Source organism: Argiope bruennichi, chromosome X2, assembly GCF_947563725.1.
Source record: "Argiope bruennichi chromosome X2, qqArgBrue1.1, whole genome shotgun sequence".
NCBI classification, from domain to species: domain Eukaryota; kingdom Metazoa; phylum Arthropoda; class Arachnida; order Araneae; family Araneidae; genus Argiope; species Argiope bruennichi.
Window position 1 is genome coordinate 100,793,668 of NC_079163.1, and position 19,406 is coordinate 100,813,073.

At 29.1% G+C, this 19,406-nt stretch overlaps 1 protein-coding gene across 7 annotated transcripts in view; it reads right to left on the reverse strand.

Annotated features, from left to right (window-relative positions):
• LOC129960605 (uncharacterized) overlaps positions 1 to 19,406 on the reverse strand; it is a 238,245-nt gene that overhangs the window by 8,525 nt on the left and 210,314 nt on the right. For all 7 annotated transcript variants that reach the window (XM_056074115.1, XM_056074116.1, XM_056074117.1 and 4 more), the window contains 9 exons: positions 14,096 to 14,487; positions 12,315 to 12,359; positions 12,082 to 12,222; positions 8,486 to 8,578; positions 2,753 to 2,890; positions 2,593 to 2,653; positions 2,289 to 2,340; positions 1,440 to 1,536; positions 683 to 763 (listed from right to left, as the gene is read on the reverse strand). In XM_056074115.1, coding sequence (XP_055930090.1) covers positions 683 to 763; positions 1,440 to 1,536; positions 2,289 to 2,340; positions 2,593 to 2,653; positions 2,753 to 2,890; positions 8,486 to 8,578; positions 12,082 to 12,222; positions 12,315 to 12,359; positions 14,096 to 14,487 — 1,100 coding nt within the window. The remainder of the gene's footprint in view (positions 1 to 682; positions 764 to 1,439; positions 1,537 to 2,288; positions 2,341 to 2,592; positions 2,654 to 2,752; positions 2,891 to 8,485; positions 8,579 to 12,081; positions 12,223 to 12,314; positions 12,360 to 14,095; positions 14,488 to 19,406) is intronic.

The window sequence follows — 19,406 nt, forward strand, 5'->3', positions numbered from 1 at the left end:
TTCATTTTTAATGCATTTTTTATATTTAATATATTTATCACTACCAAAAATAAATCTGAAGAGCAACAGTATCAAAAATATGAATAAGTTAACAGATTTCTTATAAAAATGAAAATAAAATTTAAAATCAACTCAGGGTTAAAAGTACAAGTATTAGCAATTTTTCTTAAAAGAAATCGCTAAATACATAGGAAAATAAATTTTTCTGTTTTGTTCTACCTTTCAGTTGAAAGACATAATAAGCTTCCCTCATGAAAAACCAGTATTCTTCAGTATGTTTGGTATTAAAACACCTACACTATCTAATCCGATTTTGTATTTCAAATTGACAAATTCTGATAATCAGATGATAATAATTTTGTATAATACTTTAATCTCGGTAACAACGCACTTATGAGTGCAATGATACTAACAAAACTCTGTCTTTGCTAAACAAAGTCACCCCTACATCCACTGAACACACATAAAATTATAATCAAACGTTACTTATTTCTTGTTTCATACTTCAATATTTACAACCAGTTTTCAAATATTTTATATAGATTATTCTAGTTTTTTTTTTAATTTTCATTTTTTCAGCATTAAATTATACTTTTAACTAATCTAAGTCAAAACATAATATTTATTTATATATTTTTTAATACGAAAAAGAACTGAAATGTAAAGGAATTGAAAAATTTACCTTATAATCTTCTGGGTAAACATTTAATTCTTGAAATATGTACTTCAATAAGTCCGGTAGGATAGAAACATCAATGCTATACTGTAGGTGTATAAAAAATTAATATAATTAATACAATATAAATATATTAATTATATTAATTAATACAACAAAAATAATATTAATGTAAATAAAAAATAATACGAGTATGCTTGACCATTATAATAATTCATTAAATAAAAATTGAGCGAAAAGATATTGTAATTTTTCAAATAAAAATAAAATAATAATTAAAAAGAAAATATTTCTTGAGATTGTATATTAAAATGAAATACTTCGAAAAGTATAAGTTACAATTCTGCTGCAGAAATTTGTAAGCCTCTTAATTTTTATATCTTTCAAAGTGAGAATTTCTTAATTAGTGGCTTTAATAAATTACAGATTTATCAGATTACATTTACCATCATTGTTTAATAATACATAAGTTTCAAAATTATAACCTGAAGACTATTTTCGACAGAAAAAAAAATTATAGAAATAGTAAAATATATTGCAGCAGTTTTTAAGCAGTAATATGCAACAGTTTTAAAGAAAGATGAATATATTGTTCCATATGGAAGAATGTTTTGTAGTATCTAAAATAGATGGAAAAATAGTTATTTGTCAAAATTACTCGGACAGTTTTTTCGCTCACTAAATAATGGATTTCACGTTTTTCATTGTAAGGCCTATTATTTCAAGCATAGCTGAAAAAGTTGAAAAATAATTAGACAAATACCTTAGTTACTTTCGCAGATGGATGTAATGGAAATGTTAATTGAGAATCTTTCCGGTTAGCAGGTTTCAGAGCATCTATTCCAAAGATTTTTTTGTTGCTGTAATATTAAAAGCACAAATTAAATAAATATAACAAGGTATTACAAAAACAATTACACTACACTTAAATATAAGTACTTACCTTTTCATACATCCCCTCAGTAAATTTTGCAAAACATTAATAGTACAGATATTCCAAAAAAATTTATAAAAACTACTTACCTAATAAAAAATATCTCTCCAGTAAGTATAAAAAGACGCTATTAATTGATCAAAATAATACTTACCTCCGAAAATATAAACAATTTGAAACATAAATAAATTCATGAATAATACTGGCATCAAACATAAAAATTATACATTTTGAAATTAAATTTCATTATAGCAGAAATATTTTAAAGACGATTAAAATGTAATTATGGTATATGGAACATGTAGCAAAATGTTTCTTTTATAATAAGATAACACAAATCTTATTTCAATTAACAGTTTAAATAGTTTTGAAATTAAAGACTAGTACATTTAATATGTCTTGTGTGAAGAATTTATATTATCTTCATTCATTCTAATGTTACAATTTTGTAATGTTAATGTTTCTGAAATAAAAGACTATCTTTTTACAGTAGCTGAACATCTATATAATATTGATATAAGTAATTTATATCTCTTTTCAATGATAAAATCTTCATCTAGCATTGAATATGGCAAATGGTTTTAAAATAAAAGCTCGAAGTTCAAAATTGCAGCTTTTTAAAGGTAAAATTTTAATTTCTGTTCACAAATTTCAGTATATAAATTGACAAGTTTTTACCTCGATCTGCTGGATGCACAAACTGTTGGAATAAATAATTTAGGGAGAGTAGCTGCAAGAGAGAAAAAATTCTTATTAAATAAGAAAACTGAATTTTATGCTCACATAAAAAAACAAAAACAAATGAAAATTTAATGATGGATTATGGAATTTATTAAGGTATACATTGAATAGGATTGCAAAAAACATCCATTTTAACTGTTCAATTAATATTATAGAATGTAATTATCGATATAATTTTTCTGTTATTTATCAAACTGAAGTGGTCAGCAAAATTATAAATTATAATTAAAAATATACTTACGTTGTGCCATTAAAATTCCAGCTCGAATCGAACAGCTACCAAGATCTATGATGATAACATTCTGTTGAAACAGACAAAATTTATTTAAATGACAAACATTTTTATTTAACTAGAATTTAATAAATTATTATAATCAGCAAAGCAGAATTCAGTAACTTACCTTATTTATAGGTAATGGACGAAGACAAGGACTAGTATAGGCATTGACAAAATCTTCAGCACACTGACTACGTAAAGCATTTTCCCATGACTCAGTTTCATCATCATCGGAACATCTTAATACTACGTAGTGCCCTTTCTGATAATTAAAAAAAAACATAATGTTAAGGAAAAAAAAATCACATGAAGTAAATATATATATATATTTTTAAATCTAAGCTATTATTCTGTATATATAATACTTTTAATATCAACTTTTAAATTATAGGAGATTGAGGTTTCAAAAAATAATCTTTAGTATATTGGGACATCCCCTCTTTTCAATAAATGGGAAGATAACATTTTTGCTCCCTTTTGATCGTCCATAGGATTATCTATTTTTCTATCATCCGTACTAACAATAAAGATGAATGTGTATGTGTATTAGCGCTGTTTAAGCCAAACCGTTTGGGCTAGAGCTACGAATCTTGGTACATATATACTATGGAGGGAGGGACTGTGTACTTAGGAGCATTTTTTTTTTTTTTTTTTGAAATTTTAACTAGAACTTTATAATAATAAATTAAGCAAAATTTTGAAGGTATTTTTTCACCATAACCCTTGAAATTTTTATAGCATAAAAATGATTTTTACTTCATCAAAAAATTATCCATTCAGTGATACTAATTTAATATTCGTGCAAATTTTTTCTATATATTTGGCAATTTTTTTAAAAAAATATTTTTTTTAATAATTTTTAATAATAGATTGTATTGTTGTCCCGAGATTCAAAGCGTTTTCACTGTTTCATCAAATATTTAATCGAGTGTTTTTTTACTATTGTTGAAAGCTAAAGAAGGATTCGATTTAATATCTGGATAGTTTACAAAATGAAGTCAATAAAAAAATGAAGTCTCATTATGAATGAAGTCACATTATGAAAATGAAGTCACGAAAGTTTGAAGACCGATGAACTAGACATTTACTTTTTTTTAATAACACTATGACAACTTGGAACTAATCTTCAGTAAAAAGGTTCAAGTATATAATGAACCGAACATATGTAAGACATCTAAAATAGCACCGCCTAAATGTCTGGCAGTTTGACGGAGTCATGGAAATGAAATTATATTTAATTTCTGTTAAATTTTTAGATATAAGTAATATCCCGGCTAACCAGCTGGAGGAGGGATTGGTCTTCGGAAAGGAAAAAGAATGAAATTTTGATGTTTTTTCGGGAGTATATTTTTACTTCTCTATGGATAGGGCATATTGACAAAAAAAGAAAAAGAATATCTGCAATTATATGTAATGACTATATAGGGTTTTAAATTTGTATAGGTATTTTTTTTTAATTTGTAGAATTAAGTTTTAAATGTCCTCTATAATTTGTAGGAATAAATTGAACGAATCATCAAAAATATAACAGACATCAAGTTAAAAAGTATATCATTTTAACCTGAACAAATTAATTAATAGAACAAAATAAAGTGAACAAGTGAAGTTAATAAAACATTTTTTTTTCTCGGTTCTTTTCACATAAATAAGAAAATCATGCTGAGATTAGGTAAATCCTTCTACGATAGTTTTTGAGAATTTCTCAATTGTTGATCTTTAAGAATTTTAAAAAAAATTAACACGTGCACAAGAATGAAGAACTAATTGATTATAAATAAAAATAAATTCGCATTTAATTAATTTTCAAAAAATTGTAATGAAGGATTTTTGGATAAGTTGAATGTATTTATAGTTGTCCAAAAATATATGAAGAATGTGAAAGAGGAAGGCGTAATGAAAGTTTCTTCGACCTCAATGTTGTTGGTTATTAATCGATTTAGGATCATTATCTATAGTCAAAGAAAACTTTTTCCAGGATACCTTGAATGTAGCTTCTAGAAGCTTTTTTTTATTACTTTACTACTTATAGGGGAGGGAAAGGAGATGCATGGAGTTCGAGAATGGGAAATTGAAAAAATAAGCAGGTTCTTGGTTCACCTTGAGGCACAATAATGATGAAGATGCTGAATAAGACGCAGAGGCGGCGGTAGCAGGGGGGCAATTGCCCCCTGTCGGCAGCGTCTTGCCCCCCGTCGGCGAGAAATTCAGAGTTTCGTCTTGAAGTGTTTATACCACTTCAGGATAGTTGTAGAGAGATGCGCATTAACGAATATGATTATTTAAAAACAGCCTTGAAGTTAATATATTGTAAATAGTCGAAATATCCAAGTAACGATTAAGGTGTTTTGACTATATTTGGCAAAATAATCGATAGAGTGATAGGTCGAAAATATGATGTATTTTGCGGACAATTTTTGATAGACCAACTAAGAATTGAATGGAATGGATGTCGAAGATGTTAAGTTCACAGATTTTCAGACATCTGTTTCAAATGTCGTTCGTTCAGCTTATAATTTGTACTACTTTTGACATATAACAGATAAGCTAACAAGTGAATGCGATATCGACAAGGTGATAGGCTCATTTTGTTGGCAATTTTTGATCGGCCGACTATGAATTTAATGCGGTGAGTGTCGAAGACGTTAAGTCTGCAGACTTTCAGACATTTTATTGAAATGTCGTTCATTTAACTTATAATTTGCTCTAGATCTGGCAATATATCCGACTGAATAAAATATCCCATTCTGCCGACAATTTTAAGGCAGCCGACTGTGAACTGAATGTGACGAATGTCAAAGACTATACCTGCAGATCTTCAGACATTTGATTCAAATGTCATTTATCAAGCTTTTAATTTTCACTACTTTTGGCAATATAACTGACAAGATGACATGTGAATAAGACATAAAATATATCATATTTTGCCAAAAAGTTTTGATCGGTCGACCAAGACTTCAATGCGATGGATGTCGATGACGTTAAGTCCAAATTCTCAGTCATCTGATTTAAATGTTATAATGTTCATTCAGCATATACTTTATATTATATTTAGCAGAATAATGAATAAGCTGGCAAGTGAATAAGACGTCACATTTTTCTCGACTAATCTTTTTCCCTTCGTCTAAGATTTTATCATAGATTATGGGAAAAAAAAATATTTTCATCGAGCACTTCGATTCCCTGCCAGTAGAATTATTAGAGAAATTGAAGATTTTATATTATTCATGAATAGAACGATAGAATTGTTTTACATAATTCAAATTCAAGTTCTAAAGTTAATCGTGGTCTTATTCATCTAATACTTACTTCATCGATAACGAATTGGTAAATTTATTTTATTAATTTTACTATGAGAATTGCTTTACTAAAATCTAATTAAAGGTTTCATCAATACTTTTTTTTGACACATTGTGCATATACATGCTAAAAAATGTTACTGTACTGTAGCGAAATTATGTGGCTTCATTATAAATTACTGAAGTAAGCAAATTGTACAATTGCAAATTAAGTTTATTTACAGTAAAATATATATTTTCTTTTGTATTATCAAGCTACAATTACACTACTTACACTTAAGATGTATTACCGACTACAATTGACGACAAAAAAAATTGTGGTATGATAGCTTTTTAGTTATACTAAAAGAGTTTAACCAAGTATGCACTAAATTTGTTAAATAAATTACTTCCTAAATGATTCAATATTATGACTATATAATCGGGGAACATATCGTTTTTTTTTTTTTTTTTTTTTCTTCTTTCAATTACTATTCACAGCAAAAACTATATGATTTCAGATGTTTCTAAATTTTTAATAGACTTTATATAAAGATATCTTGATAAAAGGATGATTAAAATTGTTATTCATAGAATATTCATATATAACACATTTACCCCTTGACATACGAATTTACTTTAATTCCTTATTAGATAGTAGATCTTACTTGGGATAATTATTGTTATTTTAATCCCTAGAATAATATAAGGGCATTTGAGGTCATGATGCGTTCTCAAGTGATTTTTGCATTTTAAATTACTTAATACTTTCCCTTAATTGCAGATTTAAAGTTAAAAATTTAGTAATTCTATACCGAATCTGACTCGTCATTGTATACGAAGATGTTAAGAAAAACCAATGCATGCAATTGAGGGGATAAAACTCACTTTTTGGGAGGGAAATATTATCTTGCAATAACTTTGAATTAAAAAAGAAAACCATAAGAACGCATGCTTAAAAATGAAGATAGGGGAATTCATATTCAAGATCTAATTGCTTCTTAATAAAATTCCTGGTTTTTTAAGTCTAAATATATATTGAAAAATAAATACATGGGAGATCTAATGTTTAAGTAGAACATTTTTCAAGAGAATATTTTTCATATCTTACATAAAATAGTAAGTTTGTACATATATTTACAAAATATTTTCCCCAGTATTCTTAAGAAAGGGCATCATTGTATCTTTTACGCATTTTATATTGATCGTGTCAGAACTACAGTAAATTTTTTTTTGCATTAAATGTAATTTGTTGTATTTTCGTTGCGCACTAAAATCCTCGGATTCGAAACATATCTGAATTCCTGCTCGTTGTTGCAAATATTTTAGGTAGGGGGAACTACGCTGAAAAACCGACTTTTGGTGAAAACAAAGAATATTTTTTATTTATTATTTTAGATTTCTGAAAAAATTTCTTTCATAAAACTTTTTCTTTGAACATTTATTTTATATATCTTCTGATATAAATAAGAGCATGCACTTGTTCATTTAGCATGATACTTCATTCTGGCGCAATCTGTTTTCTATCTATATACTACAATCTAGAAAGGAATATATTTTTTTTCCAATTTTAGATCTCAGAGAAATTAAATCTCAACAGTCTCATAAAGAAATAGATTCAAATATTGACAATTTTTTATGGTCATTAAAAGAAACTGAGAACATTTTTTACAAATTCCTTTGTAAAGTTTTAACAATGTAAGAAAGGATCAGCATTTGAATAAAAAAAAAGGAGTTAAATAATACTTGATTTTCTCTAATTAAATGTAAAATTAATTTTTATGAGTTATTTTGAAGCTAAATGAGAGATACTACGCTTGCCCCCCCCCCCCCTGTCGGCTTTGTCTTGCCTCCCCGTTGGCAAATCTCTGCAGCCGCCTCTGGAATAGCGGTACCTTGCTCGATGACTTGAGGTATATTTTTTGTGAGGATTCGGGGCATAAAACGCTCTTAAGGGGACCTGATTGTTATCTAAGGCGATCGGTTTATCCATTATCTTCGTGTGTCTTGATTGATTTCGTTACCTTATATCCCTAGAGAAGGCATTTGAATGTGAAGTAGCCAGATACATAAGACTATTTATTGCTTCCTCTAGGGCAACAGTAATTACTACCATTTTGATGATGGGACGTATCTACTACAGGATGACTTAAGTCGGAGCCGTTTTATATAAAGGTAGCAGTGATGACTCTAATATACAGGGGTAAACTCATTCCTTTTTCATTTGATGCTTAGGCAAGGGAGGGAATAGCTGTTACATAGTTTTTTTTTTTTTGGTTGTTGTTATGGTTCTATTACAAATACCAGATCTTCAGAGATCTGAAAGAAAGAGAATTCGTGATTTTTCTTTTCTTTCTTTTTTTCTTTTGTCTTTTTTTTAATGCAATATGTGATACATCTTATATAAGAAGTCACTAAATACAATTTTTACATCTTTCGCGGGGTTACAGGGAGGTCGTCGAAACTGTTTAATTGGATGGAGTCCCTTTCTTCCAATAATTAATATCTATATTTTTAATTCGCTAATTATGTATGACTTTCTAAATACAAATATAGAAAAAAAAAAACATTTATATACTTACTTGATCATCAACTCCCAGCATTTTATTTTCGAGAGTATCAATACGACCTCCCATCAGTTGTAATGTCATTGAAGGTTTTTCTGAGCGATTATTCTGTGGAAAATATAAGCAATTCAACTTAGTAACTTTTTAAGAGTCATCTCAATCAACATTTTCATTACATTTGCATTTTTTTATTGAGTACTTGATTAATGGAGTGCATTACAAGTACTAGTCCCTATGGCATTCCATGTTCAAAAAATAATTATTCTGCTGTTATAATGGTTTAGGAGTTTCATTTTTCACGATCCTTTTTAAGATTTTCACTGCATTAATACAGAATTTTATTGAGTTCCGGGATATATAGCGGTTGACGAATAATATTTCAAATGAAACATTTATTAGATAGAAAGCTATAAAAAAGAGAATTGTTGATACTATCCGATATTAGATGATGGTGGAATTTAAGAAGAACTTTTATTTTCCTTAGCACAATACATAATCTGTTTTCAATCATTAATTTAATGTATGAATTAAAAACAGGATAGTATTATAAGCCGGAATTTTATTATCTGCAACAATAAGCTATTAATCTTACTTGTCAATACACAACCTCAGCCAGCAATTGTCCACACTGAATTCACAATTTTCTATCATTGAAAGATATTAAAAATAAGGTTGTATGATTGTATTCAATGTTAATGATGTTTTTTGCCATGTTTCAGAATGACCTTCTGCATACATTCATAATTCATTTAAAAAGCGTACTTTTGACTCAAGCACTACTTCTAAAAATAGTAAACATCAATACTGAGTAAAATCAAACGTGTAAACATCCACTAGCCACGTTGATACACACTATTTTGATTCTGTCTAACACACTCTTACTTGAGTCAAGTTTGAGTTTGATCGCTGAAAAATTCTAAGTAAAGTCAGCGGGTTTTTCTTTTTCAACTGATACGAAATATATATACATATAAAATGTTTGTATCTATAAACAGTGAACTTTCTTTTATTTATACTTAACGAAGTAACAGCAAAGTTGTTCTTTTGCAAATAACTTTTGAACTCTTTTTTTTTTTTTTTTTTTTTTTTTTGCCAAAAATTGAAAGATGGTGTTATATAGAAGTGCATTTAAATGAACACGAATACTTTGAAAGTTTTGCAAACAATTTTGCCAACAAACTGAATACAGGAACGCGCGCACTTCGAACAGAAACGTTTCTAGAATCCATCTAGCATAAACAGTTTGAAATATTAATTAATTTCGATGGAACTGAAGTCTCATATATTTTAAGGAAAAATCCTTTTAACAATGTTAACAATCGAAATATGCTTCATTATACGCACTTCTTAAGTTAATCTGATAATTTATTTGTTATTTATACATTTGATGAAATTATTTGGCAATTATGATACATTTTAAAAGCTTAGCTTTATAATCTACAGATTTAAAAACTTGATTTGAAAAATATGAAGTTTCGAAGAATATGTATTCTAAATAATCGTTATTTCTTTCCATTCATAAATACTTAACCCTGATTTTTGATCTATATAATCATATACTACTTTTATAGGTATGCTTTTTAAAACTTAGATGGATTACTTTAAGATAACATTGTAATATTTTAGAAAATTAAATATATATATAAGCTAAATATTTCGATAATTTAAAAAAAAATTATTACCAATTTGTGCAAATTCAAAATTAATGATTTTTTAATTATTATAAATGATTAAAAATGATTTTTATTCACATTTAAAAAGTATGATTTGCTGTGAAAATTCAAAATAAGCGATGGAAACATTTATAATTAATTAAAAAATTATAATTTGCTTTTCTAACCATAGAACTTCTCAGTTGAAATAAACGTCTTAAACGTCTATATATTTCTTGTCTCAAAACACAGTATTTAAAGAAAATTTCATTAGCATCAGATGAAACCAATATGTTTTCCTTGCAATTTGTTTTTAATTGTTGAAGTAATGAAAAATATTAGGGTAATGGAAACATAAAATTACAGAGTACATAATAATCAGGGCAAGTATTTTTATTTATGGATAAGTCCATGAAAATCGCTTTGTTTGTTTATCGAGTCTAACTCATTATTACTAACATTATGCAATCTTCATAGATGTGACAATTTCAGCAACTTAAAGCCGGCTATTCACGCCACACAAATCCTAGCGATCCGCATTAAAGCGATTACCAGGTGAAGATCGGTCCGAATTGGCAAAGTTTAGATATTCAACCCGTTGAATTATCCATCAAGCCATTTGGAATAAGCGATAAATTAATGCGGTGAGGTAGGGGTTACAGAAGAGACCTTATGGAGCAGAGGGAATTAGAATAAAGCTTGCTTGGAATGTTTGTAAATAATCGGTCTAGAAAAAAATGGAATGGCATGAAGTTCCTCTACTCTATTGGTGTGGATGACCGCCTTTATGTTACAAAGCTGAAGAAAAACAACATTTCTGCATTGGCGAACTTCACTCGCATTTTAACTGCTGCTAAATTCACAAAGTGCTTTTTTTTTTTTTTTTTTTGTGCATTGTAGAGTTTGCTATTTTGAATTTTGAAATATGTGTGTGTGTGTGTGTGTGTGTGTGTGTGTGTGTGTGTGTGTGTGTGTGTGTGTGTGTGTGTGTGTGTGTGTGTGTGTGTGTGTGTGTGTGTGTGTGTGTGTGTGTGTGTGAAGTTCGATTGTAGCAGAAGCAAAAATGAAAGGGTTATCATTTTACTAAATGCTGCTCTTTTTCTACCAATGAGTTTTTTTTACTGTTAAATTATCACAAAACACACTATTATTGAAAGACTTTCGGAAAGCGTCCAATTTCATTTTATAAATTTTAAATTAAATTATTAACAGCAGATAATTAATCAATTCAAACGATTTCATTTCAGTCCATGGTGCGGGTATTTGTTCCGAAACTGTCCGGGTTTTCATTCGAATGTAAAGAACTGCATGGAGGCGACTTGGCATGGCGGATTCAAATCAAATATTCATCAGCATAATTCTTGCTTGCATTCTTTATTTTCATCTTTAGCCATTTTTTATGATTGTTTTAATAATCATTTTCAGCAATTAAAAGTGCCATTTGCTTTCACGTCCAAAACAAATTATTATAACCTTTACGGGTTCACTAACTTTTTTTTCCATCATATTTTCTGATTGAAATCCCAATTTAGAATAAAGTATGTTGTTTGAAAATTCCCATAGGAAAAGATAGGAATACGAAACTTATATTTGGATAAACATATATTACAAATATAAAAGATTCTATTAACAGTGTTCATCAGTGACTGAACCTCGGTGGAATTCGATTATTCCATTATTATTCCAACACTGAATTATTGTATGCAAACATTTTTGAATTTTAATCGTTATTCCCCACTCCCTCATTAAACATCTGTTGTTTATGGAGGATTAGATAAGCAGAAATGCCATGATAATATAGGTGGAATAAACTATTGTTATATTGTGATGATGATACTTGAACTTCGTATTATTCAAACTGCCTCCTCACACCAATATGAAAACATATATAACTCTTTCCGACAAGTGATAAGAGTTTATTGCAGCAACACATAGCACCGCTAGTTTAAAAATACTTACATCAAAACATTGAAGAAACCCATCTTTTAATTTAATGTATTTAGTTTTCCAAGGGTTCCAGTATGTTGCTTTCTTCCTGCCAGAGGGTAATTTTTCCAAATACCCTTCTTTATTTATGTACCTCGTTTCTTTCTTTGCAGGCTATATATAAACAGAAGGAAAGTTAAATGAAAGTGTTATAATAAATTTAGATAAAGTTAAAGAAAATTTTTTAATAACTTCTCTGTGCTTACCTCGACAGTAGTATCTAGCCTATACAAAACTTCGAGCAATTTTTTCTAAAATTGAATGAAAAGACATGATTTAATCAAATGATTTTATATAACTGTAACATAACTATAGAATATTAGAAAAACAAAAATGACATTCATTGTAATAAGAAAATGAATTTCATACACCTTTCTAAAAACTAATTTCATTCCAATCAACATTGGAATTCTGAGCGACTTTTTATTTATACTTTATCTATTTTTGCTTGGTATTTAATTTTTGCAGTAACAGATAGCTCATTGAATAGTTTCAATAATAAGTTATTCAAAGCCTTTGTTTTTTATTTTTATATTTGTGAGCCCCCGCATGATTCATTCCCACATTTTGAGAATCACTGTCACCCAACTTATCATGCATGCTCTTCATAGATAGTTAATTTTAAGATGATGCCATCACTAACTATAAGGGATGTGCACTTTTATAAGGTAATTTAGATATGCATTTTGATTCATTCATTATTGTTCTTTAGAAACTCACAAAACCATCTAGGTAATGCAGATAAATCCGAATAAGAGGAATTTTGGTTTAAATGTCAAGTGATCTGCAAAATTAATATAAATCCAAAATGTTAAAAATTTTTAAATTCACTCCTTAATATTTTTAATGACTCTTCATAATTATCCTATTATAAATAATGATAGCCGATTTTGACAATAATTGGGAGTATTATTAAAATCAACTATCAATATATATATGTAACACATTTTGGTTTTAAGTAGAATGCAGGTTCGAAGCAGTGAAGAGGCTTGGTATTTCTAATTTCATTTTATTCTCTTACGAGTGGCAAGCATAATTATATACAAGAAGACGCAGCGTGGTACAAAGCAGAAGGCAAAAAGGGCTAATGATCACTAATCTTATATAACATAAGATTTCTGGCTAGGCGCCAATTCAATACACGTGTGACCTTTGACATCTTTTGAAGGGTACAGAAGTATCACTCTCATTTGAAACGTAGTTCCGATGGCGCATTATTTTTACAAAGGGATTAATTAGACCGAAAGTGGAATTGGATCAAGAAATAAGAGAATATTTTAGAATAAATTCACGATGGGCTATAAATTAAGGTAAAGTTTTGGAAATTAATTTGGATTAAATTAAGAGTTTAAAATATCATTACACACACACACACTAAAAATAATGAGATAATAAATATATATACAAGATGGCTATAAAATAATTTGGAGGCATATGTTACTAAAGCTAATGGACTGAATTAAACTAGATATATATTTTTCATACTTAGTCTAAATTACATCTGTAATTTTATAGAATGCCTAAGTATTATAAAAAAAGTCCGGCATTCTATAAAGTTCCTATGTATTCTATAAAGTGCCGGTGTTTCGTACGTTGTCGGTAACATAAAAATTACTTAGGCCTTGTGTCGTGCATTTCGTCAGAATACATATATAAAATAGGACAATTGAGTGTAAGTGATGAGTAGTAGTAAGATTTAGTCAATAAATTATTACATTAAGATTTTTCACTGGCCAGTGCGGGTGTCAACAATTCATTCCAGTGTTCGATTAAATTATTGAAAATTAAATCAATTTTATGATCATTTTGGTAAAGTCGGTTTGGTTACTAAATATCACATCTATAAGATAACCAGATATAAGGTCATATGACGAAGAGTCTTGTGGAACTGCGAATCACTGCTCAAAAGCCCTAAACGGTTAAATTATCCGATAAAAGGAAATTAACAACAAAACAATTATAAAACTGAAAAAATTAAATTACTCACTGGGTCCCATGCGCTTGAAACATTTCTCACTTGTCTCAAGTCGTCTGAATCTGTACCATTTTGAGGTATATTTGGAACAGTTTCAACATCTTTACCTTTTAGTTTCGGTTTCTCATAGTCCTCAATAATCCTTTTGGAAGGATAATGTCGCTTATTCAATTTATGGTACTCGACGTTTTGGAACATGTTCGCTCGGTCGTTGTAAGTAGGTGATTCTGTGCTGGAATCTTGCAGAGGCAATGAACCTTTAGCACTGTCTGTATCATCCTCTATATCACATTCTTCTGCAGTGCTGCTGCTACTGCGCTGGTCATCAGTGAGACCAGAATCGCATTCTCCATGATTATTATAACGAGAATCTTCGCTGCTTGGGTTAGAAATCTGGAAGCTCCCTATAAAAGAAAACAACGAATCAAGTCTTTTAACGATATAAAAATCATTCACACACAAAATTAATTCTTTTACTGCAGAGAGGCGAGATAAATCTAACAATAGATAAAGATGTTCATAACCTTCTTCAGTGACCAGCCTGGCCCAGGTAGCACAGCCTGTTGCAGAATATTGTTCAATATTATATTATTCAATATTCAACAATCTTATACAATATTGCGAATATTGTTTAATATCAATATATTTGTATTTAATTTTACAATATATATGTGCATAATGAGAATCTTCGGAATTCACCGAAAATACGGGTTTTAATTTCAATCGACACTTTTATGCATAATTTGATATTCATGATTTTATTAACAAGGTTATTTTTAACTTCAAATTGTGGCAGATAATTAACTCCTATTTTTCATTAGCCTTGCATTTGCTCTGTTCATTAACTACACAAACGTTCCTTATCGAGAATTTTTACAGAATATTATTTCAAATAAAATATGGCGATAAATATTTAGTAACCATTATCTTTGAGCTTATTAGATGTATTCCCTAAAATAATTACTATCTTAGAGTACTTTGTTTCCAGATTTCACAAAAAAATTGACCTAAATAAAAAAGAAAAGTGAAATTTATTAGGATATTATAATAGCTGTCAATAATGAAAAGTATTGTTGCATTAAGTATAGATTATTTTTGATAATTTATTAAAAATAGTTGAAAATTGGTTGTATTAAAAAAAATTTGGAGAAATTTTAAGGAGATGCAAAAATTATTTTTATGTGATATTATTTATGAAAGTTACATAAGAGAGGGGCCAAAATTTTGCTTCAATTTTAATTAATTAAAATTCTAGTGAGAATTTTAAAAAATCGGCTCTAAATTACACTTTCCCCAATTTCCTAGGTTTATGTCTAATAGTCTATTCTGTGGAGTTCCCAAAATACACACAGACACACATTCGATATTATTGTAAGTAGAGATAAACACTGAAAATATAACTAGTGGTTAATACTCAAATTTTATATCTTCATAATCTTGTAAAATTCTGCGCCAATGAAAAAAATGTTCAGTTGAGAGTACAATGAAAACACATATCAATCAAAATTTAAAAAAAAAATATTCAAGATTTTATATGCATTACTCAAAGAAAATTGTAATTTTAGATTTCAAATTCTATTTCCAGTCGTTTTTCTTCATATAGATGAACGCAAAGATATAATCAAGAAAACATCGAATACAATGCAAATGGTTTCGTGAGGAAGGGCGTTTTCAATATCTTCTTTTATCAAGGAAAACAGTACTGATTTATCCTTAAGTTAGCAGGTCAGATTCTTCTGGATAATGAATCTTAAAAACAATGGGATTTTGCCTTCTGGCAGTTCAGGGTTTTCCCTTTTCCATAAGTTCATATTTGATTATATTACAAAATGTGATGTTTCTGACCAATACATCGAATGTCATCTGATGAAAATTTCCACATTAATCAAAAGTCCTTGGGAGAGAATAGCATAAACCTTAAAAGAATATTCTTTCAATCGGCGTGCCAATTCTGATGAAATTACAAATTTCTCTAGAATTATAAAAAGTGACAAGGAATAAATTTTCCCTGCTATCCACCTACTCATGAATACTAGGAAAACAACAAATTACTCCTCCCTAAAGATCAGGAGAAGATTTGTTTAGCAAATGCGGTAGATCATTTTCAAGGTTTAAGGAATAAATGTATAGCTAAGCTACAATGAAAAATGGAGATGAGGAGAAGGAAATGCATCTTACAATTAATTAAAATTCATGAGACCGACATAAGATCCATTTTTTATTTTCTTAGTAGCTATGCCATAAAAACCAGCAAGAATGGTCTCCCCGAAACTTTCCTGCATATTCTTTAATAAATGTACTTGTGTAATACTAACTGCATGCATTGCGATCAATAGTAATCAAGGAGACTAATAGCTTAAGATTTTTGGCGATTAATCTCTGGGATGCAATTATACACAAACACCAGTACACCGTAAATGTGCATTTTAGACGGCTTTTTTGTCCGACTAACAGAAACCAAAATTTGACAAAGGGCTATAATTGTAAACTATGTGCTAAATTTCATATATTTAAGTCCTTTTTTTAATTATTTCATTTAAGAGATTGTGAAAGTACCGATTGACAGGCGGTCAACTCCCTGACGGATTTGGTTCCACATTTTTAGTTATCGAGTTCACAGACAGACAGACATCAAAAATTCGTCAAAATCCCAAGTTCAAATTTTTTGACGATTACAGTACTTTCTCTTTGCACCCGAGATCTTCTTTTCATCGTACATGAAAAATTAAAGACAAATATTATTCTTTATGTACTACCACAAATTTTTAATTCATATAAATTTAATTTCTTTTCATTGTTATATCTCTTTGAAGTAATTGTAAAGGCAATGCCAGTTTAAAAGAAAAGTTAATAAAATCAATTGCATGCATGCGAAGGGCGATCGATTAAGTTCAGATCATTAGATAAATTTTAGATCCGAGTATACAATGAGGATTGTAGCATGTCTTGAAGGCAGAGCATTGGCTTGTGGATTAAAAGATAGTAGGTATTGAAATTCTTTTTTTCTTTTTTTCTTTTTTTTTTTTGATGATCACCCATGAATAAAGTGATTAACAGAGTCATCCGTCTCTTATGCATGGGGTCAAGATGACCTGATAGTAAAGGTTGCATTTCTAGGTAGGAGGATCGCGAATTCAATATTCGTTCCCATCTTAGATTCACGTAAATATGGGCATGGTACACATTAATGCTATTGCCTTAAGTCAAAAATCCACATGTTGATATGGTGCGAAACTTGGAAGGGCTGGGTAAAAGTCGAGCCTTACTATTGTTATCCGAGCATGGTTCTAAATGTCCGGAAAACACTCGAACACTTTTTCCCGAGATTTCGAAATTATAAAATCAGTCCAAAGAGTATTTATTTATTTCATTTTTTAGGCCAGTAAAGAATATTGACTCATTTTGCAACTATTTGCTATTCAAAACCTATTGTTCTGCTCCAGATAGAAGCGAATAAAATAGTAATCTATATTAAATTCGAATATATTGTATAAAGCATTGGGTTTAAAATTTGGGGCTCAGCTCACATCAAAAGACATTAAGTTTGGTTTAAGTGAAAAGTTTGAGAAACAAACTGCACTATTTAAATGATTACGAAGGAAAGAACTTAGTAATCCCTTTTTAACATGAAATAATTGGATGGATTGTGGATCATTATATGAAAAAATGGTGGATCTTCTATATAAAACAGATAAACACACCAAGTACTTTTAATGAATCCTCCGTACGTCTTTAGCACTTGCTTTCTAAAAATAAACCCTCTAAATAATCGAATGAAACAAAATGTCACGAAATTCTTCTTTGAAAAGAAAGAAGAAACGTTTGTTGTTTTTGTGTGTGTAGTTGCGATGATTTTAAGTAATATATATGTATATTATTTACAAGTTAATGTCAGTTACGTAATATTAATAAAATATAATGAAATAAATACAGCCCCCCCCTTTTTATGCAGGGTACCAGCATTTCACTTAAATGGAGGCATTTTTTTTTCTTTTCATTTTGCGAAATAATCCCATGCATAATATAACTAGCATAGTAAATTTTAAAGCCGTAACACAAAATCTGGAAGAAAAAAAAAAGTTTGCAAAGTGAATATTATAAAAAGAGTTTGTATTTAAACACAAATGCTTTAATTAAAATATATATATTATAAAAAATATATATTAAATAAAAATATAAATATAACATTTTTAGGCTAACATTGTCCTTCCTTTTTGACTTCTGTTACACATTCGCCTTCTAAGTAGATCGACTTTTTTTACTGTTTCACGGTTGTTTGCAATACCATTCTCCAGGTCAACTCATAAAATCCATTGTTATTTTAACAATATGAGAGCGAATATCAATCTCTTTGCATCCTACTCAAGAGATTTCCAACGGATTTTCCGAGATAAAAGATCACGGTCGACGGGGCAAACTGAAAACCGGCGAGGATACGTCCTGAGATCTTATTTTGCTGGAGCTGTAAACAGCCTCTATTAAAAACAAGTAAAACAGGATTCTTATCTCCTTATAACACTTCTTTTCTTATCTATCGGAAGTAATTTCAAAGAGAAGTTGCTTAAAAGCGTTATTGCAGACGCTGAGATAATCATTTTTTTCTTTGTCCAAATGAAATTCCCAGTGTTAGAAGAATAAGGAGAAAAACCACAGAAACAAGAATCGGCAAAGAGATATCACGGACAACTTCATTTTAAGAACTGGAAACTAATGCGTAGTTGGGGATAAAAAAATTTTTGGTTAGTAGTTAAAATATAATCCTCGGAAAAGAAGAAACACTACTACAAAAAATCAGGCAGCTTATTCTTAAAATGAGACCTGATACTGTTTAAAAAGAATATTTCATTTAACGTCACTGTGAAATACTGAAATTTTTTTACCAAGTAATTTTCTCTTAATGAATATTTTCTTAAAAATTGCATCAAATATCAATATTTATCCGAAAAATTCTTAACGAGCTTTTAGTTTTGTAGACTCTGTTATTGTTTTCTCCCTACTTGTGATTGTATGTCGCCAAAAAGGTTAATATTCCCGCTCAGATTTATATTTGTTGTCTATTTTGCTTCAATCAACATGGAATGTAACATCCATAATCACGTTCCAGCAAGATTAAATGAAATTTTTTAGAGGTACAGTATGGACTCCATTTCCATTTATCATTACATTCTGGTGCAAAATTGGGGAAGCATTTTGAAAAAAATGAACTTTTGAAATTCCATTAGTTTTGTTTTTTATCCACAAACTAATGTATCAATAAAAAGAAAATTTAATTAAAAGTCAATGCAAATAAAATATATTGCTAACTGTAATCTACCAAGTATTA